The 26,809-nt window shown below is 29.9% G+C and overlaps 1 protein-coding gene and 1 long non-coding RNA gene across 3 annotated transcripts in view; both read right to left on the bottom strand.

Annotated features, from left to right (window-relative positions):
• The window catches only part of LOC114127484 (rho GTPase-activating protein 20-like), a 221,578-nt gene that overhangs the window by 142,961 nt on the left and 51,808 nt on the right, over positions 1 to 26,809 (bottom strand). The window contains exons 1-3 of one of the 2 annotated variants that reach the window (XM_050210731.1): positions 14,768 to 14,910; positions 9,150 to 9,219; positions 8,685 to 8,787 (exon numbers count right to left, since the gene is read on the bottom strand). In XM_050210731.1, the coding sequence (XP_050066688.1) occupies positions 8,685 to 8,787; positions 9,150 to 9,219; positions 14,768 to 14,813 (219 nt within the window). In that variant the 5' untranslated portion in view covers positions 14,814 to 14,910. Of the gene's footprint in view, positions 1 to 8,684; positions 8,788 to 9,149; positions 9,220 to 14,767; positions 14,911 to 26,809 lie in introns of those variants that run through there. The other variant, XM_050210729.1, reaches the window with a different exon arrangement.
• Positions 5,081 to 8,264, bottom strand: LOC126555837 (uncharacterized). The gene is made up of 2 exons (XR_007606963.1): positions 6,025 to 8,264; positions 5,081 to 5,934 (listed from the first exon to the last, which is right to left on the bottom strand). It is a non-coding gene; the product is annotated as an uncharacterized LOC126555837 (long non-coding RNA).

The following is a 26,809-nucleotide window of genomic DNA, read 5'->3' as shown; positions in this document are numbered from 1 at the left end:
ACAGAACCCATATAATACAACACATCGTACACGGCGTATATTATAATATGTAATATAATATATTATGCTGCCGTTTGCCGTTTTCGACGAGCGAATATAATATTATGTTTTAGTAAAGTACACCGGTGTGGGGACACGAGGTGCGCGGACAAATTTACGTAGATAAACCCGACACCGCCGGCGAAGACGGAGTCTCGATTGTATATTTGACTAATTATTATTTTACATTCGATAACGCAGTTTTCGCTGTCCGCGGCTAAAAATCTCTATATTTATTATATCGCAGACATTTTATTTCACGCGTTTTGGCATATGCGACGTTACTGTGCGTGATAGATATAGTCAATAGACATCGAGCATTTTACAGATTTGTAGAATGTTATCCATATAATATTATAATATTACACTGCCATCGACTTGGTGAAGGACATGCGTTATAATATTATATATAATACTGTTATTTATGTATATATTGTAATATCTGGACATGGCCAATTACCTATACATAGGTATATATTTATTTGCCCACATTTGTATTATTATGGTTTTAAGAAGTGAACGTTTATGTATAGCATACGGCGTTATTGAGCATTTTTACTTAACCGCACACACGATAGATACACGCGCGTTGAAATGCATCTCCACCGCGAAGGGGAGAGAAAATTAGATTCTTAAAGATATAATATACTATTTTTTATTTTCATACGTTTTCTCGCGAGCTTAAATCATATTTTTGTGCGTGTATAAAATACGAGTATATTAATATTAAGTGTATATTAAATACAAATTATAAAATAGGCGTTATAAACCGATTTGTCTTTCGTCGTAGCGGACGACCTTGCAAACGACGTTGTCCAAATATTTGTTGTTCTAGCGAGGCTATAATAATAATATAATAATAATAATAATACCGACGGTCGAGACTTGGCGTGTTGTTAGTCCTAAAAACAATTAAAATGTTCCAGCTTTAGTACACAATATTTGCAGGACGGTTTATGAAACGAGTGTAAATTTATACAGAACGTAGCAGCGGGTTATTTATTATTATAGTAAGCATAGTACAATTTATTAAAGAAAAATACAGTTGTTTGAGATTCAATCTCGGCGATTTTAATTATTATTTAAAATTATATTCATACAGCATATAACAGCACGGTGCCTCTGAACTTACGAAACGCAACCAAACGTACGACAATGAATATAGAGGACATAACAATATTATTTATTAGACTTCGCTTGCGTACGTACGCCGTATAGAGCGAGGTAGACCCCTCACTCATCTGATAGTTTACATATTCGTCTTTTGGGACAACGATCCGTGGGCATAACTGGGTAAATGTTTGCGGAGGTAGATTTATAACTTTTTTATAAATTATTCCAACATATTATAATTATTGTTTTTTTAAATTCTCTTGTATAATGATTTATATGTATATAATTATTTATTATTAAATTTCTACCTAAATATTTTAAATATAAATATGATTTAGCTGCAGAGTATTGCTAAACTTTCAGATTCAAATTATATTTCTAAAAATCAAAAGTATTTTTATCTTGAGCCGATTAACATCATATTATCGTGTATACGTCGCGTATAGCATCGTTGCCTATATATTACAATTATACTACACACATTTGAGATTAGAGTTCGAGATTAAATGTTTTAAGTATCTGATGGTGTATGTATCATAATAATATCGGTTCTATAGACTGCAAGTATGGGGGGGAATCTATGATGTATTGACGTGGGAAATCCAGATAGTTAAAAAAAAAAAATAGTCAAAAAAGCCGTCATATAATGATTTCATGTAAAGTCCACGCGATCAAGAATATCGTATGTCGGGAGAGCGCATCGCCGTCGGATAAATCTATCGCGTATCACGTATTTACGAGATTTACGAGACGGTTATAATATGGTCCGAGAGAGAGAAATAACACAAATATTCGGACAGCTTAAACGAGAGGATGGGATCATTTTCAACAGACTTATTCGTCGTCACCGCCGTCTCCTTCACGCAGTGTTTCTAGCGTTTCATCCTCGTCGTGCGGTCGGCAACGTATTTTACGATCAGAAAATTATAGGGCACATGCGTCCGTGTGTATAGGTATTAGGTACTATGCATAATATATATATATTATATAATATGTATACATTATATTAGCCCACCGGACAGGTCGACTCTCATTAAATACGAATTGTGTTTGTGTGTGCCTTATTGTGAGCCCTCACTCTTTCATTTTATTTTCTTCACTACGTTATTATGTTTTACATCGTTCCGAGTTTTGTTATTTATTTCCAAGTGTCGGTTACGCGTTCTCGAATTTCTTTGGTATTGGCCTCACCAATATCAATCGCATTTATCCGTATATATATTATACGCATTATTTATGGCGCCGATACCGATAACGGGTAAATGACTTTTGAGAATACGACTAAAGGACCTTGAAGAATTCAATATATTATACCTATATACATATTATATATAGTATAGTAATACGTACTCGAACATATTATTATTATTATTATTATTTAGTTTATATAGGTTCAAATAAATTATAAAATTCAAACGTACCACTGCTGTCACGGTATTTAATAATATTATTTATCCGATAACAGGTATAATATAGTGAATACCTACAAAGTTATGTACCTATATCAAATTATACACTAAATAATACACTAAAGATTTTTAAGATTTTATGTTATAGAATACTTTTTTGATTTTCGTTTTAATTATACAGCTGATTTTAGACGGAGAGCAGTATTTAATTACAATGCATATCTACCAACTAAATATATTTATTTACGGTTCAATGACGTCAAGTTCACTACTTGTAGCTTATATTTTATACTGTCATTTTTTGTATGTTAATTTTGAAAAAAATTGGATGTTCAGATGAATAATAACCATTTAAAATGACGTTACTGAAACCTATCAAATCACTGATGAGAAACAAAGAAAAACTAAAAAAATTAAAAGATTACTATAATACTCGTAAGTTATAATTATATATTTATATAGTATAACTGTATAAGTATTGATCAATAAGTCCAAATTTACTATATCCATTGCAATGACACACATTTATACATAGGAAAAATACATAATATTACAATACTGTAATAAAATACTGTGGCACGTCTTGTAATTAGCTCTGACTTCTGATAATTTGATGACGTAAAAATCTACGAAACATGGTTTTATAATGGATAGCTATAACTTATAACAATTATGTATTAGTCTTAACGATAGTAAATTCAATGAATTTAAATATTACCATATGAATGTTATATATGGGTATATATATGGATCTTGTATATGTAGCTTTGAAGTTTTAAGATTTGTAACTATTTTATATTATTACTTATAGGCTAGAAATGTGAGCTCAGTGAATTTACCCTGTAATTTTTACCAGGTAAGGTAAATTTTACCAATATATTTTTTAACGTTCACGAGATTGTAACTCTTTATTTCAATTTTTTTTATACGCATAAAAATGTTATTTTAATAATATTAGGTTTACGAGTAAATGTGGCCGTGTAACATAATATTATTATAAAGGTAAACTAAAATAATATAAGAATAATATGCGTGTTAATATTTTTAAATAATATTTTTTTTTCTTCAGTGTGTATGATTTTATGTAGTAAAATAATATTTTATCTACTGTATATCTGTAATTTGTATAAAAAAATAATAGATATATACATATAGTAAATGAGTTTAGTTTTGTTATTTATATTCATTAGTTTAAATTATTTTAGATTCATATATGATGAGAAGTTACAAGTTAACTACATAGATGATAGGAGATACCATTTTATAAATAATATTATAATATTCAACGTCACCGTCATTTCATCCGTTAGATACCATTTAGTATTTAACAACCTCTCATTTCGGTACGAGACAATAATTATGTTAACAAACACAATGTATAGTTTATATAAGAGACTAGAGCCATTAGTAAAATAAGAACTCGATTGCTATATACGACATTAAATATATATATAAATATAATTTGAAAGTGCGTAGAGCATTTTTATTCAAATCGTTCGTATAGTTGTGACAAGTTCTAATAGCAATGTTAAAGTATGCATTATTGACTACTGTTCAGTTATTAAAACGTATACAAATACATTCACAAATATGGTATAAGTACTTTACGGAGTTGCATAAATTATATGAAATTCATGATCTACGATAAGGTTTATAGTTTTATAGCTACAGGTCAAATTAAATTAGTATAGTAAAAGTATTTATTGTTTAAAATATTTATAGCTATTATTTTGTACACATACAATTATAAAAAAATCATATACCAAGAAAAATAAATTTACTTGAACTAAGAAAATATTTTATTATATATTGATTGATAAGGTAATAATAAACCATAGGTACCTATTTAAGAAATGTACAATACAATATTCTAACTAGTGCTCTTTCTGTTCGTGAACTAATTGGAGAAATTTAAGTCAACAAACACTTTTACTAAATATTTTTTTAACATCCATATTTTGTTCACAAGTAAGTTAAATTTTTATAAAATACATAATTTGTTTAATATTGGTCGGCTCGTGAATAATTAATCATTGTGTTTTATTTAATTTAAGTAAAAATAATTAATTATCAAACCTGCTCTGACGATATTATTTTAAATAAACATTGAGTTTTTATATTTATTGATAAATAAAAAAAAACTATCAGCTACCAATTATCATGATATATTAAATTAATATCTTCCAGTTTTCCACAAAAACTATTTTAGAATTGCATGTATTTCTTAGCAAAAAAAAATAAATAAATAAAAAAATAATTTTCATATTTATTTTGTTTTTTTGTTGTTTTACAGAAATGTATATTATCCGTTTATTCACATTCATATTAATTATCATAACGTTGACATCAGGATATGTCATTAAACGTTCAAAAAACAATGAGTTCATGTCAGTAACAAATGATGTACCAAACACTACGCTATCAGCATACATAAACGATTCTAGAGAGGGTAAACAAATATTTGATAAATTATCGAATGTAATACCCATCGTTGAATATGTGTTTTTTACAAAAGCTTCCTCAATATATTATGCAGCCAGTAAATATATATGTTTTTTATTCTCTAAATATTTTTGTCACTGCACTTGTACGCCACATAAAACAACTGTAGCTAGTCCTACAACTACACAATCTGCAGAAATTTCTACTACGTCCACGACCACAACTATAGTTACAGATGTGCCTCAATCAACAACCGTTGCTGGTTCTACAACTACACAATTTACAAACATCTCTACTATACCAGTTACCACTACAAACATTACAGATGTGCCTCAATCAACAACCGTTGCTGGTTCTACAACTACACAATCTACAAAAATTTCTACTATACCTGTTACCACAACAAACATTACAGATATGCCTCAATCAACAATTATAATTGGATCTTCTACTACACCATCTACAAACATCTCTACTATACCTGTTACCACAACAAACATTACAGAAGTGCCTCAATCAACAACTATAGTTGGATCTTCTACTACGCCATCTGCAGACATCACTACTATACCAGTTACCACTACAAACATTACAGATGTGCCTCAATCAACAACCGTTGCTGGTTCTACAACTACACAATCTACAAACATCTCTACTATACCTGTTACCACAACAAACATTACAGAAGTGCCTCAATCAACAACTATAATTGGATCTTCTACTACACCATCTACAAACATCTCTACTATACCAGTTACCACAACAAACATTACAGAAGTGCCTCAATCAACAACTATAGTTGGATCTTCTACTACGCCATCTGCAGACATCACTACTATACCAGTTACCACTACAAACATTACAGATGTGCCTCAATCAACAACCGTTGCTGGTTCTAAAACTACACAATCTACAAACATCTCTACTATACCTGTTACCACAAAAAACATTACAGATGTGCCTCAATCAACAACTATAATTGGATCTTCTACTACGCCATCTACAAACATCTCTACTATACCTGTTACCACAACAAACATTACAGATGTGCCTCAGTCAACAACTATAATTAGATCATCTACTACACCATCTTCAGACATCACAACTATACCTGTTACCACTACAAAAATTACAGATATGCCTCAATCAACAACCTATGCTGATTCTATAGCTAAAGTAGAACACGGATCATTAGCTTACGATGATGAAGATATGGATGAGGTTTTCTGGGATTTATACATGTATATGAATCAACAGTATGATGATTAGGTATTTATTGAGGTTATTGTAGGATTTTTAGATTGTGTTGTTAAGTGCGCGAACAGAAACAATTACATTATTTTAACTGATTTTGTTACTTTTTAATATATAAAATCTATAATTATATGATAAAATTTGCAATTATAAATTTGCTAAATTTATCTCATTTAATCTAAATTTTACTTATTTTTGAAATTAAATTAGTGTATATTACCTATTAGTCAATTTTCCATATTTATATATTGATGTGCTTCACCTTTTTATACCTAATATTATTAATCATGACTTCCAATTTTGTTTATTACGTAAAAATTATGAGTAACTGATAATTATATAGTTAACACGTGTGACACGACGTATCTTATGAAAGGACTATTGACCTGTCACAAACAAATATAATTTGTTTAACCCGGCCATATTTAATTGATTTGATCAAATAAGCCCTTTCCTAAAATTTATTTATTTATTATTATTTTTATTATTTTACCTCATTTTTAACTAATTTTTCTATTTTATAGAAACATAATAAATGATTATATTTAATATAATATATTAGTTTTTTCTTTTGAACATATAAAGTAATACGTAAATAAACAAAAAATAAAACTTTTAGATGGTTGTTTGAATAACATACATTTTATCTCCGAGGAAAAAGGAATCATTTTGGTCATCTGGTAACCGGTAAAGCAGTTAGAGGTATCATATTACGTATAATATCGGTAATTCATTATAGTAGACAGGTAAATCACACACCTGTATGATAATACCAAAAATTAATAATAATCCGCCGCAGTTAGATACACAAAAAAAAACATTTATTAATACAACCCCATCTCTCTGCCGTCTATAGAAGTAATAATCTAGTCGCTGAACATGACATAATTTGCTATCTATCTATATGTACGTTATAAAAGTATAATTCTTCAACCTGCCCAATGAAGAAAACACTATTAATAGTATGAATAAAATACAAGTTGATCCTGGATGTTGATTCATCCAGGCATCGCTCAGAATTGTATTTCGTATACAATGGTCAATGATTTTACTATTAAATTCAAATTTAACACATCGAGTGTCAAAGACAAGATACACTTTAAACCTAGTAATAATTATTACGTAATAATGAGAGAGTTCCTCGGTTTTTATTTGAAGTTCATTGTTGGTGGCTGTTAAATCATAGAGACGATTACTTGCTGCTGTAAATTTACATCTACGTACTACGTATCTACGTATTCGAACACGTTCTATACTCAGTAGGTACAATTGTAAAAATACAAATACAATACTTTAAATTGTAATTATTACCTACATTATTACTGTACTCTTCGTGGTTTTAAATAAAAATAATATACAAAAATGTCTGTTCTGTTTCTTAATAAAATACTATTAAACGTATATACTTTATAATTATACATCGTCAGTCAATTATTACGGGTGTGTAATAAAATGTTATTATTATTAATAAGTATGATGATATGTAATCGGCGAACAACCCATGAGAGCTGCAGCGGTGTGACCCTATTTTAGACGTGTCGCAACTCGCAAGGAGGTGCCGCCGGACTCGTTTGTCCTGGAGTCCTCGGATGTTTTACACGCAAAAGTTTTACGTAGATGTTTTAGCGTGGCGGAAGGGAGGGGAAACTTCACGCTCGTTGAGGCAAAGAACCGTTTGCGTAATAATAATTAATAATATTAAACGCTATACTGCCATAGTGCCATAGCCATTAGTTATATTATACTATATAGTATTCATCCGACGATCGCAGTTGCCATCGTAGTCATCCACAAAAATATTATGCTCGGAATGACAGTGATATAACTTATAATATTGCTAATGCCTTTAATATTTTAATATTATATACCTACGCACGCACACTAAATAAATATACATATTGTCACTGTTTTATAATTATCATAATTTAGTAGTATACTATACATTATAACAAAACTATATGAAATTGAAATTATTCGATTTTTACACAACCGAAAACGCAAATTAGATTAACGATTTTACTGATTTTATTTTGTGTTAACATAGGGGAAACAGTTTTAATATAAAATAAAATTAATTTTATACTCATTCAGTTAGTTACCCATTATTAAATTGAAACAAATATGAAATAGGTAATAATAATAATATTCTTTTTTAAAGTAGGTATTCACATTAAAACATTTTTATACTTTAGATTTATAATAACAATAGCATATAAATGTTATATGATACTATTAATACATGATATAATATAGGTAAATCCATTGTTATTACGCTATAATATTATACACAGATACATTTATTTGTAACGCTGATTTGATATTTCGATTATCATTACCTATTATATATTATAATGATACAATTTTTTGTAGACACTTAAATTATTTGTTAACTTTAACTTTATTTTTTTTATATAAAAGAGCACTTACCGGAAAATCGATTATGTGCCGCAAAGAGTTTTTGGCCGCTCCTTTTCGTTGCACGCAAAACGCTACGAAATCCTCATCCAACACAGACTTTTCGCGCAGCAACCTGTAAATAAATTAATGATTTTTAAAATTTAATACAATAGAAATTATACAACAAGCCTATATTTATTTTTATTATTATTTACATCATGCATAAATATTAAATATGTATTATCAAATAAATTATTTAACTTATAAAATATATTTAGTTAACTTCACTACGTGGATAGTATACATTGTAATTCCAGATTAGAGTATCAAAATTTATAACAAATGATGCGTCAAGATTTATGAGATTTTACGAGTCCATCCTTTACTTACAAAACTTATTTTTCGATCGTGAAATTAGATTTTTACCTAACTCTTAACATACTTATGTATACTATTTTGTACTTATTTATAATAAAAACTGTTGTGTGTACTTACTCTTTAGCATGTCGGTGGACGTCTTGATAATCATTATAATGATCCCAGAAATTGTTACTAAATAAGCTACCTGAAATCAAAACGGTCAATATTTAATTTTAGCGACAAATCACAAGAAAATGTTAAAAATCATTAGAAAGATTATGGTTTTATAGATATTCTATACAGTCCATATTTACTACATATTCAGCTTAGTGAAAAAAAATGTGTTTAACTTTATGTTCATTAATTTTAGTATTATAAACGTACAAAATATATTTTAATTTATTAATAATTAGCTGACCCCGTGCACTTCGTTTCCAGTTAAAAATGCCAATTCTATAATATGATTACTTTGATTACTTTGCTATTTAATATTTAGTTTAACGGTGTTCAAAACTTAGACATTTCATTGACCGTTTTCTCAAAAAAATGTGTAAGCACAGCTTTAAAATGCGAATATCTAATGCTTTCTTATTGGACACTAAATTAGTGGCACGAATATACCGTGTAAATTGCAAGCCTCGATCTATCATTGTTCAGGCTCTACATTTATTTGTATTTGAAACAATTTTGTGGAAAAAAAGTTAAATAGCGTCATCACAAAATGTGTACATAAAAAAGGCCTGTTCTTTTATATATATATATAAAGAATATATACTATTTTTTTTTTTTTAATATATATTATTAATAAATATTATAAGTATATTAATACATGTAATGAATGTACATTTTAGTAATTGATGAGCTTTTATTTTTAGATATAATAATTAAACAATGTAATTGTCGAGTCTTACATGTCAGCATGTCATGAATATATAGCTAGGGTAACCATTTTACTGGACACAAACTATTTCAAAATCTATTAAAGTTCTAAAAAATATTTTTTTTTACATAATTTTTAATCGAAATAAAATAACAATTTTTATAATATCTCCATTAACGAGAAAACAGTTTTTCAAATTTATTTTAAAACTTTTAACATAAATGAATCCCTTCAATTTCTTCCCGTACTGCACAAACATCATATTCTATAGTTCAAATTATCTACCTCATTATCTGGTAACTTAATTATCATTACGTCTTGTTTAATAATTACTAATATCACGACACCTGCAGTTCATTTTAATATGAATATTTTGTATAATTGTATTAAATATTTCTATATTTACGTTATATTAAGTACTTTAATTGTCGAGCTGTACGCTATTTTTATACTTAAAGCTAATATATTTTTTATGTATTCAAAGTACGGTAAGCGGAATAAAATAGTACTGAGATAAACTGCAAAATGTGGGTTTACTGTTCCGCTTCAGAATATCAAATTAAAAATTTATGTTATCGTAAAAGAACCACCCAGTATACCTAATACTATTTGCAAGCCTGCAGCAATATTTCATTGATCATAAACGGTCTACCTATACGTACAATTTCCGGTCCAAAATGTCTTGCATAACTAATCATATATTATATGAATATAGCTGGTACTTCGTTGTTGCATATATTCAATAAATATAGCTTACTTTCTCAACTTAATCATAAGTTTTTTTTTTATATGAACTTAAACTGTTAAGAAATCTAATTGTATCTTATAACTAATCTACTAAAACTATTAATGAATCGAAAAATTAAATTACAATATATATTCATATTGATACTGATCACATTAAGCTTATTAATTGAAAACGAAAGTACCTTATAGTTGTTATATGTAAATATATAATAGTCATATCGTGTATCTTTTGGTTATAAATTAACCTCTTACAAACACAGAAATAAATATAATATGATCTATACTGTAGTATTTACGATTTATGGCACCTAACCGTACACACAAAATTAGCAGTTATATATTTTATATTATTCACTGTACATTATATATTATAGTGTCATTACTGTCATTAACGATAAAAGTTATTTAATATTCATGTTCTTAAGCATTTTACAAAAAGAAAATAATGTTATTACAATTTCAATAGCTTGAAATTTAAATAACCTAAATTAAGGTTTAAAGATTATAAAATCTTATTCGGAGATTCCAAACATTTTTTGAAAAAATTAGCCATTTCGGCGCAGCCGTTCTCAAATGATGCAATTCTCAACGAACAGCAATTTTTTTTATTTATATAGATGCATGATGCTTTTTTTAACAGTAAAAATTTAACATTCAGTTTTCGAAAAGTATAAGATATATATAGTATATACATTATATATATATAAAATTATTATTTTTAGGTTTTTTGAATATTTCATAATCTGAAAAATATTGATTTTTTAAATTTTTTTACACAAATATAGTATAATCTTTTGTATTAAACCAATTACTGTCATCAATTTAACAAACGTATCAATAAGCGTTTAAAGCTTTGTAGAGCCTTTTTCTGCCACCCATTTCCACATTTCGATTGGCGCTAAAATAATAAACGCCACCCTCGATAATCACAGAAGATTAGCTACTATTGGGTGGTGGTTGTCAGGGAGATGATGGCGAGGGCGCGTTCCGCGTGATCGAGCGCAGTCGCTGTGACGCCTATTTGTCTGCTAAACACACGCGTGCGTCAGCCGTTCCAGCCAAGAGACGTCCTCTATCGCGATTTAACGGCATCGTTGTTGCCCGAAATCCGCATGGCGAAGACCCACGAATTTCCAAATATTGTGATATCATGTTATACATTTTATTATTATTATCATACTGTACATCACCCCTTCCACTACGAAACGTGTATTTGCGTTGTAATAATAAATATTATTTCTCGTTCACCGGCGGCAGCGGTGGTTTGCGCTTTCTCTTTCTTGCGGGCGACCCGAAAAATATATACGTCTCGAGATACGTCTATGATGCTCTCATGCAGTCCCACTACTGCGTCATGACTACGACTTACTATGACGACTAACTAATCATGAACATATCATGAAAACGAACCTACGTGTAAAAATATATAAGGGTATATTACTTATAATACGTAAATATAAGCTTATGAGCCCGATAATATATAACCACTGACGGATACATACTCACATGACATAGTCTAGGTGTATATATTAGAAAAGTGTATTTTACAATATATATATATATTACCTAAACGTGTGAAGAAGTCAATAAAATATTTTAGGGATGAGCAACTCAAACTTACTGAAGTTTATAAAGTCCAACGATCCGAATGGTTTAATAAACCTTTTTTTTTTTGATAACTTTCTTATAAACATTTTAGAAACATAACTTTTAATAGAGTCGGTTATAAAGTGTAACCTGTTCACCTCCTACTCATTCCTAATATATACACACATTAATAAGTCACAACATTATATTATTATATTTATATTGATATTTGTGACTAATTTTTGGAAATTTCGTGTTTTTACTACTAAAACGTTCTACTTTCTTAAACGTTTTTACTTAGTTAAGTTCAAAAATTATAATATTTTTATAAATTTGCTTTTTTTTTTTAATGGTCGTATTTCATACTATAATTTATAAATATGATATATTATAATATTAAATAATATTATGGAACAAACATCTTTGTGAAGTTCATTAATAAATAGGACCTAAAAACAATAGTTAGTCAAGAAATAAACATTAAAGTTGAGAGCGAGACGTATTAAAACTTGTACACGAAATACGAGTCACGAGACGATGTAGGGATAACATTCGATAACCCTCGTAAGCCTAATTCGGTCATTTTATATTCTCAACTGGGACACGGAGAGAGACTAATGAACCTTTGGGCATCGAGTATTGAAATTTTTTAGTTCGTCGATGATTATACACGCGGGCTCTGTGCACGTTATACGAGTAGTGTTTTTGATTACGATTACACGCGAATGGGTCATATAGTATTGTGGATCTCACTAGTAGGAGTAGTCGTGTAGGCAGGTTATACTAATCGTGTTGGAAATTATGATACGTGACTCATCTGTATCGGTTATTGTGTACTACGACAAAACATAACGGATGTTATTCCATGAAATTAAATAGTTTAGATCCTATACGTACGAACATCAATTATAACAATAAGGAAGGTTTCAACATAAGGTCAAGGACAATTCGTATAAATATTGTCTAGGACAATATATAAGCCTTATTTACATAATTATAACTACTGCCGATATATATATTATATGCATGAATATGTATTAATAATACTATCAACGATTATGGAAGAAGAGCGTAAAATAATTTTATATGCACCCTAATACCCTATTCGCTTCATTATATATTAACTTATAACACACCGTCCACACACTTTCTACTATATCGGTAACATTATCCTTATCCTGCTGTTCACTGGGCATATTCGAATCGACGGCGGTCCTGTTACCTTTCCAGCTGACACGATTTGAACTCTGACGAGACAAAATTGACTTTCCAAGTATAATACATTATTTAATAGAAATTTGCCAATATCGATCTATTAGGATAACGGTAAATCATATTTGATTGTTTATGAAAGCTTTCTATTTTAAATGAAATACAACTGCATTAATTAACTGAAAACTTTAACCACAACGTAGTTTTATGAGTATAAACTATAATTCAAATTCAATAATATGTCATTAGAATTTCTCAATACAAAAATAATTGTTTTTAATTGGTTATTTAATTTATTTAATATTGTTGTTTTGTAAATACATACAATCTGTAGCTAAAGGTAGGCATATATTGTCCACTGCTGCAGGAAAATTATGTTTAAGTACCTAGTAAAAAGTAGCTAATGCGTATAAACAAATTACAAAATTTCACTTTTTGTGTAGATATTTTAACAAATATTCATTATCCATAGTATCTCTGTACGCAACTAAAACCTTTATTATGTGTTATTTTAATATATTTTATTAACTTTCAAAATAAAATAATGCAAATAATTTAGTTGTATGTAAAATACCTTTTTTAGACAAAAATCATACTTCAATATTATAATATTCACTAAAATGTAATAATTAATAGAAAGAAAAAAAGATGGTTTGTTAAAATATTACAATAAAACAAAATACAGTTCATTGTATATAATATCAATACGTATTCGCACACAATTAAAATAATAGTTTGTATGTTATGTTTGTATTTAATATGTTGGTATTTGTTATATATTAATACAATATAGTCTTTTAAAAAAATCTAAAAATTTGATTAAATTAGTAAAATAAATGTATAGCTCGACGTTTTCGATTCCCATTTATTGATGTATCCGTTGTAATGGCTCAGTAATCATCATAATTTTAGAAGCGATAGAGTTAGAGAGGGAATAACATAAAGATAATGTTTTATGGTCAACTAATAGAGTAATAGATATACCTATGGATAATATTAAAAACTTAGAGGAGTATTGAACCTAGAAAATAGGTCCACTAAATACGGTTAATCTCACTGTAGTTTACGTTCGTGGTTACTAATTATTACTACACAACGCATTATTTACAGACACTAAGTTAATAATTTGTATAGTTATACAGTATATCAGATGCCTATACATACACTTAAATTTGTAGTGGAATCATAATAATACAGTTAAATCGCTCTATAATACGTATAATAATTTAAAAGTACGCGTTTACTCGTAATAATTATTCCAAAAACCGAATAAAATATAATGGTAAAATATCATGCGACAAAGTGATAATGGTATAGGTATACTAACATTTTAGAAACGATTTCTGTTTAAATCCCAACGGCATGCAATCCATAATCCGCAAATAAAGTGCCAACGACAGTGTAATAATTATTGATGCACTCGAAACGTTTATGAGGTAAGAAATAAGAACAATACACACACCCACACACAGACACACCGAAATTTTAATTTTTTATCAATCACCGGACATGTTCACTCGTATATTATATAGACGCGAAGACGCACAACACTACGATAATACACGACTATAGTTCATAAATATTAAAAAAATTCTGACTACACATATATTGGTTATAACTTTGCAATATAATACATTAAATTATTGTGTTAATGTGTTATAATATTGTTTCGGACATCTTACGGCGGCGGTAACAACGTCGGTAAGCGCAGAACACGCACGTTTCTATATGAAGCGTAATATTTTACTATATTATCAACAACGGTGTTTCGAACTTGATACGACAGAACGCTAACAAGCGACCGCGACGGCGGTATTGAAGCGGCGTCTCGTGTACACAATAATAATAGACACGACCACGTGCACCGGCGAACGAAACGTGTCTAAAAAAAAAAAATAATAAATTCGAAATGTGCGGTCGCCGCGTAGCTCGCGCGCGCCTGTCCGTCGTCGGTCAGTCCGTCCGATCCTATCCCGTATTGAAATCGCCTCAAAATTCTTGCGCTCTCACTCTCGACGGATGAGTGCCACCGGTTGGGATAGGTCCCCAACTCGGTCGATTCTCACACGCGCGCGCGTTACAATATTATTGTACGAGTACTACTGCATGATATCGGCTCGTGCAATAACGCGGATAGTATTATGCTATTATCTTTGTATAGTTATTACTTATTTGTTGTCGTTATACTACGATTATTATTATTATTGTTGTTATTTTTTATTATTATTGTTATTGCCGCCGGTGTCGTAGACCTTACAGTCGTATCATACGGATGTATAATTGTGTACACACGACTCCCGACAGCGTTCATAACCGTAAAATATATAACGACATCGCCCGGATTTACGTGTGATTATCCGATCGACCCAATAAAGGATTACGTCAGTGGCTCGCCCATGAATTTTTCAAGGGAGAGGGTCCAACACTCGTTAATTAGTTTTTTTTATTTGGTCTCCGCGCGCGGACACGACACACACGAGTATTACATATTATATACTTTATCATCTAAAGATTAGTAATTACACTTATAAACGTCATGTTCTATGTAGGCGAAAGGTTAACAAAATACGTTATAGTAATAAATTCCAATATTCATGTGGTACCTACATATTATAGCGCATTTCAAATAATATTTTGTTAAATTACTCGCAGTTAAGTAAGTATTATACTTATTCAAATTATAATGGTTAAATGTTTATATTTCCACACTGATGGCTGATAATATTTGCTAAGGGACCTAGAAAGGTATTATAATTTTGATTATTTGTTCGTTCAAGACGTATTTTATGTATATTCAAAAATATTGTCTTCGTCTTACATAACGTATGATATAGTAAATTTCACTTTTATAACGATCCATTTACTCTGTTGTCTTTTTAATATTAGAGTAAATTGTTTTCAAATTTAAGGTTCAGAATATTATCTTATATAGGGCACCACGTACATTTTTTTATTATTTTAATTTTAAAGCAAGTTATTGGAATTTCAAATTATGAATTTACATTTTTTTACTATTTTACCTATACATTAATATTTTTTTTCAACGATTAAACACTCTTTCTGTGTGTCAGGGTTGACGATTGGACACGATCATAGGTTATGTACATATATTTGCATAACAATAATTGCATAGAGATAGAGGATTATTATAATAATATTATTTTACTTTTGCAGACTTTTGCAACCCCACTACTAACTACTCCTGTATATAGTATGTAATATATTAATGCGTGTGTGCAGTATAATTTTATCGTATCATCAACTAGGTATACAGTCTTATACAGACTACAGTGTTCGTTTGTATATAATATAACGATAATTTTTCGTATGACAATCCCATTTGTATAAGGCGGGTGTAGTTACCTATCATTTTAATGATAATGACACGATACGATTATCACATAATTGCCTATTGTTATTATTGCATTAGTTTTTATTAGATTTATTTATGAACGGTTAGAAGTAACAAGAAAAAAACTACTTCATTTCATTGCTATTGTTTAACATTAATTTTATTATAGGTACATAAAGATATTCTCAAAATGATATTATCTACATACATACTATTTGAAAACTTTATAATTAAAATCCAACTGTGTTCATAATAGTATTTAAAATATTAAGTAATGCTCGTCATATAGAGTCGGGATTGGCAATAAGTTTCTTATAGAGTTTAAGTGATTTCAAAAAAATATTGACATCTAGACTAAAATTATTTTATGCCTTCTAAAAATAAATCAAATATTCAAATATAAATTTGATTCTACCAAAGACAAAAAAAAATCAAAGAAAAAATGTATGTGAATTAAACATTAAAATTAAGCGTCCACCTACTATTGCGCCTACTGCCACCCGGCACATATAGATTTAGGTATAGGTATTGCACATATAGATATAGGTTAGGTATAGGTTGCAATTGACAGAAATTTAAGTGGATCATATATTTAACATATTTTATTATAAGCCCCTGAGTGATCATGCCCCTTACTCCATTAAAACTTTTATTGTTATAGGATGTTCTCTAAGGCGAGTCAAAACTATCTATTATTTAATATTTATCAAACATTTAATTTTTTAATTTTTATAACTTATATTATTCATAACTAAATAGATATTTAATGTATTTAATAAAAATAGTATTGGAAATATTTTCTGCAGAATTTGGGGATAAAATAATACTTATCACTTCCTACAATTTATTTTTTGCTAGGACGCAACTGTAGTTCTGCAATGTTAAACTACCCCATGCAATGTCACATGCTCGCAATTCATAGTTTCACAATCATAACATCATTGATAAAAATAAAACTATAAGTATACATCAATAGTCATAGAATATCCTACAGTTTCAATTTTTTATAACTATTACAGAATGAAAGAAAATGTATATAACATTAAGTCTTCTAGAACATATAACAGAACTTAAACAGTAAAAATGTTGTAATGAAATTAAAACGATGCAATATATCATGTCTATACGCTGTTTGATAGTCAATCGACCGAATTTATGAGTAACTAGGTACGTATAATTGTACTATAACTTATTCACATTAATGTAATTAAATACATTATATATATTTGATTTATTTTATTACTAAATCAATCGTAAAAAATTACAAATATCATTATCGTTTGCTGATAATTTGTTGGAGGACGCCAACACGAACTACATGACAAATAAACAATTTTACAATCCAAAAAAATCGTACATTACCGTAATGGATTGATATAACGAGAAAGCAATACATACTTGATTTCCTTCTACAAACATTATAAGGGGCCGATAACGAATATCAATGAACCGATCTATCAAGTGTGTTTCGTAACGTGTTTAGGGCGGCCTGCCACACACACAAATATATATATAATAAATATATGTTTACGCATAATCACACGCACACACAAACACAGATACGCATGGAGATTGGCATCCCGTATTACACGATAAAAAGTGATTTCTAATCATAAATAAAGCATGAACCACGGTGACTACCTTGAGGTCGCGAGCCGCCCTATACCAACGTTTTTATGCGGCTCGTGGAGAAAGAGAGACACCACACAAACACGCATTACATATAATATATATATACGCATACCCCCTCGCCCGATGGTAGTGTGGAGGAAAGGTCGGTGCAGTCAATGCAACACAATGCATACATAGATATATATAGATATAGATAGTCACACAAATATCTCGATAATGATCGATGATTGAATTAAATATACCTACCCTTTTTTTTTCGTAAGTGTCTCCTATCGAGTGAAAGTACATACTATATTTTATTATTGTGAACAATAATATTATGATAACAGTAATAATGCATTTGTCGTGTACTCAAAAAAAAAAAAAAATAGATAAATCGTATAGGCATAATGGTGGGCGGAAAGTGACCATTTGAATCTGTAAATCTATTGTAACGGAAGTAAAGTTCATCGCACGTGATCAAAGGGATAAAACAGTCTTTTCTATTTTCATACAATATTCAAACAACCAACCATAATATTATGTGAAATCATTTTATCAACACTTGTACATGTGATTTTAAAATGCATAAGAAGGATTATTTCTAACTATATACTTATATGCTATACTTAAATGCTTTTTATTCAATAAGACAGTAATCGATCATTAAATTTCTTATCGCTATTTATTGTTTTTAGTTATAATGCTGATGAAATTCAAAAAAAAAAAATTGTGTGTAGTTCTATAATGTATAATATTATTTTTGCTATATTATGAATCGTAAAAAACAACATTTCAAATCGTCTTAGCTATTTAATACCTATGAGAATTTACCATTTAAACGAGTTTTTATAAATAAGGCTTATTTTAACACTCGGTTCAAAGCGTGTGTTACTCAACATATTTTCAAATAATGTTAATTCATTATTCAAAAATAATATTATACACAATTTATTTCTTATGATTGTAATATTATACAACCATACAACTGATATCAAAAAAACATAACTAAAAATTGAACAATAGCGGGCATGGTGTAAAATTAATTGGAGCCCATAATCGTATTTACGAGTATTTCCCATAATTTTTTATCTTTTCATAGTAATTAAAAATTATTATAAAAACAATATTCACACCACGGCGTAGTGTGTGGGCTGTCTTGGTAATTCGATGATATTTACTTTTTTTTTTATGGTATACAATGAAAATTATTATTACAAAAGGGCCCTATATGTATATAATATGCATTAGATATACATCACTCTATATAACAGCTACGATGTGATTTTAAGATATTATGGTTTACTTATTCTGCTCATTTTCCTCAAGTGGTAACTAATATAACTTATACTTTTACAAGGCTCATAATTTCAGACGGTTCATACAACCCGTAAAATAATAAAAACTATAATATGCAAGTCGTTTTGTTAATATCGTCGGTGTTCATTATCACCCCCTGATTCGTACACTTTCTACCCACCATACGACATACTGTTGAATTGGTAGTGGGTGTGATGAGTATGACGAAATGACGACACTGCAGACATCTCACGTGTCATCAAAAAAACGCGAATGTGTTTTGGCAGGTGACTGGCGAGAGCGAAAGACGAAGAAAAATACAAAACCGCCTTGCAACTATAGCCTTCGCAACTTACACACTCGTACTGCAGCTACACAATATAATATTATTATTATGCTAATTAAATATGCGATTATACTATGTTTATGATGCGCGATCAAACTTCGGCCGGCGTGCGAGGTGGCTGCTACAAGTATTACGAAACGGCCAACTCGTTGACACAATATTACACACTGGCGCAGAACTGCAGCACACGGTTAGCGTAATTAATGTGACCCGCGTAAAATACATACACGGTATGTATAGACCATTATACTGTAATGTGCGTTTTAAAGATAAAAAAATTAATACTTCGAGTTGAACGACCGCACCCAGTGAAAGCCATTCATTTTATATACATATTATAATATTATTATATGACGGCGACATTAACCTTGCGCGGAGTCCGAGAGAGGGGAAGTGCGTATTATATGACAATATTATGATAAGAGCCAGCATAGGTTTGCCAATAGACGGTAATGTAATTTGTGTTAATAGTTTGAAAAATATGTATTTAATATATGTGAATGATACATAATACGAGTATATTATATTTAGACATTTAGTGAACAAACCCTAATTGCAGTCGTAACCGTGCGTATAATTGTACGTATAAAGTTAACACAGTACGGTCTGCAGACCGGAAACTACGCTCTCTATTATTACCACGTCGGTTAAATATTATTTGCGAGTCTTGGCAAGTCAATGAATGCGTTTAATGCGGTAAATAGATAAAAGTATGTTCTTGTATTCAATTGAACCGAGTTAAATCTTTTCGCGCACCGCGATTATTTATGGTATATGCTAATGGTACGCGATACGACTTCCGGGTGATAAATTTGAAATTTGTCAACGCACCGTCAACGTCACTCAATTTAAAACAATTATTCATTAAACTCTAGAGAAATTCGATTAGAAAATTGGTTTTGAGATTTATTTGCACCGCGGTTGTTGAGTCGAATCAACACTATGACTCGTTCGATTTAAAACCTTAGACTTTGAGTCACTTATGACGTTTAAACTTTTTAAATCCAATTTACAAACACCACCCTTCCACCAACCATCACTGCAGTTATTGAGAGTTACATAATATACATAATATATATAATCGAATTCAATCAAAACATCGATTTTGTAAAAAGTGAGGGTTACATCAGTTGGCCTATTAACCGACGAATTAATATGGCTATTTCGCAGCGAGCTTTTATCACACTGCATCGGGTGCTATATGGGCCGGAATAATGTTTAGAGTATATAATAAAAAAATGTAATATATCGGCTAAAATCGGACGGGTGTGGACAACCAACGCGTCTGAAGAAATCATATTATATTTTTGGTCAGACCCATGAGCTATAATTTTAAATATCTCACGTGTATAATATTATGAAAATGTGTACTAGCAGACGACGATTTACACGGCGACAGTGGAGGTTGCCGTTCGCACACATTCGGACTCGGAGCCGAGACGCATGACTAGGCACGAGAGAAAAGTGAAAGAAGCAATACTCATATATACACATATTGTGTGTGTTAGTATGCGATGATACTCGCGTATTGGTCGTGCGTGTATTATAATAATACTTATAAGTTATAATATGTACGAACGTGTGTCATCGGCGCGGCGGTGTCGATAAACAGCGACCGAAAGCCCTACAATCTACATAATATTATGTATTATATTTCTATTAGAATGTCTAGACAATTATTCCGATCCCAATAATTGAAGCCAATATTTTTAAACACGATATTATTATTATAATATATACTGTCGCTTTTATCGTAAGTACAGACGCTGTTACACAGTATCAATATAAATTATTATATGAAGGTGATGTGATTACGCGAGTAGATATATTGTAGCCTGTAGGATCACGAATAACGATAGATCACACGACGAGACATCGCGACGCGATTATTTTTTTCTTATGATTTATAATATATATTATATTCAAAAGTCGTAATTCCTTTTGATTCCAAAAATGATCGTTGGTGAGTTCTTATTTTCTTACTCTTACTTTTTTTTTTTTTAACGATCACGATGAAATCTTAAACTTATACTCGAATGCAGTTCAATGCGATAAATAATCGAGTATATTGTTCGTAATAACTATAATATCTACGACGAGAATACAAGAGTACAATGAATGCATGGCACTGACGATCGCCTAAGACAATATTCCTTGTACCACAATTAATACAACATTATTGAACCATTCCATTAGATTTTAGTATTTTACACGCATATGTTAAAACTTCGTACAACGTGTTTGAACGCAATATTTTTGAGACCCGCAATAAACTAAAATTATCAATATAATAATATAATAATTCCCTCAATCTTCACGTTATTATTTAATATTTTATATATTATTATTATTACTATTATACCAATACTAAACGCATAGATCGAGTCGACAAAATATTTTATTGTATTTGGTTATTGGTTATACCTACTTTAACTTAATAGTTAACGCTTGATTGACGTTTACTATCCTAACGGTAAATAGTACATCTTGGGAAATATTTTCGCTAGCTCCCGGTGATAATTTAGCGTTTTAAATATTACTTTCGGCACAACAAGCCATAGCATTATTTTATTGGAAACATTTACGTAACAAATAGTTTACAAATAATATAAAATAAAATATTTTGAATAATATATAAATATAAATAAAATGATGAAATCTTTATAAAATATAATATATACTAACTCAACCATAAAAAGTAATATTTTGTAAGAAAATTATATGAACTAATCATTTATAATAACACCGCAGGCTCAAACAGTATTTTTATATTTTTAAAATTCATTTTTTACATCACTGAAAAAAATTAATTCAAATTTGATGAAGATTCGACGATTTTTAGTTTTTATAGAGTAAAGTAAAAAAAAATATTCGAAAAGTGTATACATAAAGCAAAACGATTAAGAACCAAAACTTTGTAAACTATATCATTGAATACTGAATAATAAGTGAATAATAACAACATCGTACGTATGGAAGTGTGTATAAAATATATAAGTGTATACAGGGTTGGGCAAGATACTAAAAAAGCAGTATCGAGATACTAGATACAAGATACTTTGCTTTGGAGTATCGCGATACAAGATACTAGATACTTGGCTTTAGAGTATCGCGATACTAGATACTCGATACTTGGCTTTGGAGTATCGCGATACTATATATTCGATACAAAATACTCGATACATTTTAATAAAATTAGTCACTGGTTTTATAAAAAAAAATATGTTTATTATTATGAGGATGACCACTTCGTTAAATATGGCAAATAAAATAATAAAAATTGACACTTATTCAGTAATAATAAAATAAATCAATTACGACATTACGTAATCTTGTTGTCGTCAACGATGCAATAGCCACAATACAATTACAGAACAATTAAATAATAATAATTACATCAATAATAATTCTAAATTAAAATTACATAAATACATAATAAAAATAATTTTAGTAATAACATAATGTCCTAAATTCTAATTTATTATAATAAATAACAGTATAAGCCAGTCTGAATTTAAATTTAAATAGTACCTACATTGTACGTCATAACGTCATTAATTTTTTAATAATTAAGAAACAAAGATAAATTATAAAGATAATTTATCTTTGTTTCCTTTTAAAAATACAAGTTTTTCAAAAGTTGAATCGGATAATTTGTTTCTGGTAGGATTATTAATAAATCCTGCCATGGAAAACATTCGTTCTACGGGTGCCGAAGAGCACAAGCTAGTATTAAATCTAATAAAAAGTTTTTTTACAATAGGATAATTGTTAAGGATATTTAACGATTTACTTTTATCATTAAAAAAAGTAACTACTTCCAAGTCAGCTTTTTTAACAGTTTTAGCTACTGGTTGCGATGAAAAAATAATAAAATTTTCGTCATCTTCATCGCTATAATTTGAGTTATTAGCAACATCATTATTAAAAATATTTTCTGCAGCATTTATACATAGGTTTTGAATTCTATTTTTTTCGTGGTCATATTCATTTGAGATCCATCTTAACTTAAAACATGGATGGAAACAAGTTGCTAAAATAGCTTCATTTATACTGGGAGATAATTCAAAAAAATCGTTAAATCGTTTTACTAAAGAATTAACCAACGGTGTTATCATATTAGCTAAATGACGAAAATGTTTTTCTTTTAACATTTCTAATCTAGTTTTAAGTGAAAATAATGTGGGTAAAAGTTGACCGTAGTAACATTGATTTTCACTCTGCAAAAAGTCTAAGGCACCAGCAATAGGCTTTAACAACGCAGCTAATTCCTCTAAATATTCCAAATCTATTTCTTTTAAAGTATATTTAACATTTAATTCTTTTAATACTAAATTTAATTTGTCTTTGTATTTCAAAAGCTGTGTAATACTGTCATAAAGAGAATTCCACCGAGTTGGACATGGATATTTTAGCGAACAATTTAATATATTATGAATAATTTCTGAAGATTTTGGTCTTCGTGACAAATTCCAGAGTGTTGTACATTTACCCATAACAGAATGGTTGATTCTAGATGCTGGAGTCCCTTTTAAAATGTAGTTAAAATCTGTAGTGGCAATAAGACTCAATGTGTGACTTGCACAGCGTAAATGACGAGGCAAAACAATTGTAGTTCCTTGTGTCATAATGTCATCTACTTCGATACTTTCAAATGTAGCCTGATCCGTACTTTCTTCTTCATCTAATCTACTAATTTTATCGTGTTTAATACCTACTTTATCGCGAAAGGTATAATATAATAGACTATATGTCTATATATGTAAAATTATGGATATCTAATAAGATACAGACGTAAAATCCAATTCAATGTGCGTGTGTTACAGATATATATATATATCAGTTATCACATATATAACTATATTTTATGATTTATCGGTACTGAAAAATAATTTCCAAGGACAAGATACTAAAAAAGCAGTATCGAGATACTAGATACAAGATACAATTGTATCTAAGATAGGTATCTAAGATACTTGTATCGAAGATACTGCCCAACCCTGAGTGTATATAACATTGGTCTAATGAACTCATAGAGATTTCGCGCAAATTTAAAAAAAAAGATTAAAACATCGTTCGAAAATATGGAATGAGTATAGTAAAAGTGAATTCGTCCATTTCCTGAATCTCGACTGATTATTTAAAGCTTAAACACCACGCTGTGCCGGTGGACCAGTGGACTCTCGATAACGCATAAATTGCAATCATATTATATTATTAATAAGCACCATGTTATAACGATCGTCCGATATAATACATAATATCAATAATAACGGTATCATACGTATAATATAATAATATATACGTGTATGCGCTGCATATAATATAGTATATAATTTTATAGAGTATTATATATACATATATTCACGCGCAGAATTAATGTATACTGTTTAACTTTAATAATGTACGCGAAATTATTATTATATATGTCCAGTATTCGTGCAAAATTCTATAATATCACTGTCTGGGCATTAATAATCCAAACCCGTCACGAACGTCGTTTTCTATGATATTATTACACGTGTATACACCTGTATAGGTATAGGTGCGTTATGCGAAATTACATTAAAACGTAGATGCATTGGCCATTGGTATAATAATTTTTACACTCTCGTTGGAAAGCACTTTTCTCCGCACGTTCGCCCGGACCATAGGCGCGCTGCACATGACTGTACGGACATGTATAATAATAATAATAATAATAATATAATAATATAATCATAATGAAGCCGCGGCCGGTGGCCAATAATTATTATTATACAGCGGTCGAAACGTAAAGTCGTAAGGCTAGGAGTTATATGGGCAGCGGCGACACCTTAAAGAAATAAAGAAAGCGAATGCGTTCCAAAAAATTACAGGTAAACGCGTTTTCGTGTCCTCGGGGTCTGCAGCTGTACCGCGGCGCTTGTGCGCATACGCGTATAATATACACGGCAATACGTAATTTTGCGGAGGCTCGACGGCCGCGTGACGTTTACGGCGCTCATAAATCCAAAGACGTAAAAAAACGTTTGGAAAATTAAATAATAGGCGAGTGTTATACACGACGTTAATCGGATATACTCGTATAATATTATAACGATAATAAATAATACAATAATAATTTCAAATCAGTATATTATACTTCCTCCCCCGGTGACTACAGGTATATACGTTATATATATTTTAGATATCGAAGCTTTCACTCGCGACCGTCTTACAAACAATGGTCGGTAGTCGATACGAATAATTTTTTTTTTCGGAAATAGCGTATCACCATATCATTAAGTCGTATCAATTTACAATCGTGTTATAGTCGACAATAATAACATTATACATATAGTACAGATTTATCTCTACCTACCTACACAATATATTATATTATAATGACGTGCAGGACTTGGGCGGCAGATGATGTTTCCATCATCCCGTTATACAAAATAAAAATAAAAAAAAGCATACGATATCCAAAGTGCACAACCGGTTTTACCGTTCACGATATATTATTATATATTATATATTGGCCCAATCCCGCGCTCGCGCAACCGCGATGATTTCACTTTCCATCCGCCGCACAGCCCTGGGGCTCCCGAAAGCCATTGTTTCTGGTAATGAGGAAGGCGGCGAAAGTTCCTTATCGTTTACAATGTGCATATAATATACGCACGTATACGTATTACCCGTGCGATTGCATTACAGATGTATAGTAATAATATTAGATATTATGTATATGTGTATATATGCCGCGGTTATGAATGCTATTATATACGAATCGTAAAATA

This window comes from Aphis gossypii, chromosome 1, assembly GCF_020184175.1.
Source record: "Aphis gossypii isolate Hap1 chromosome 1, ASM2018417v2, whole genome shotgun sequence".
Taxonomy (NCBI): domain Eukaryota; kingdom Metazoa; phylum Arthropoda; class Insecta; order Hemiptera; family Aphididae; genus Aphis; species Aphis gossypii.
The sequence above is the reverse complement of the archived record's forward strand: the minus strand, read 5'-3'. Positions and strand labels throughout refer to the sequence as shown.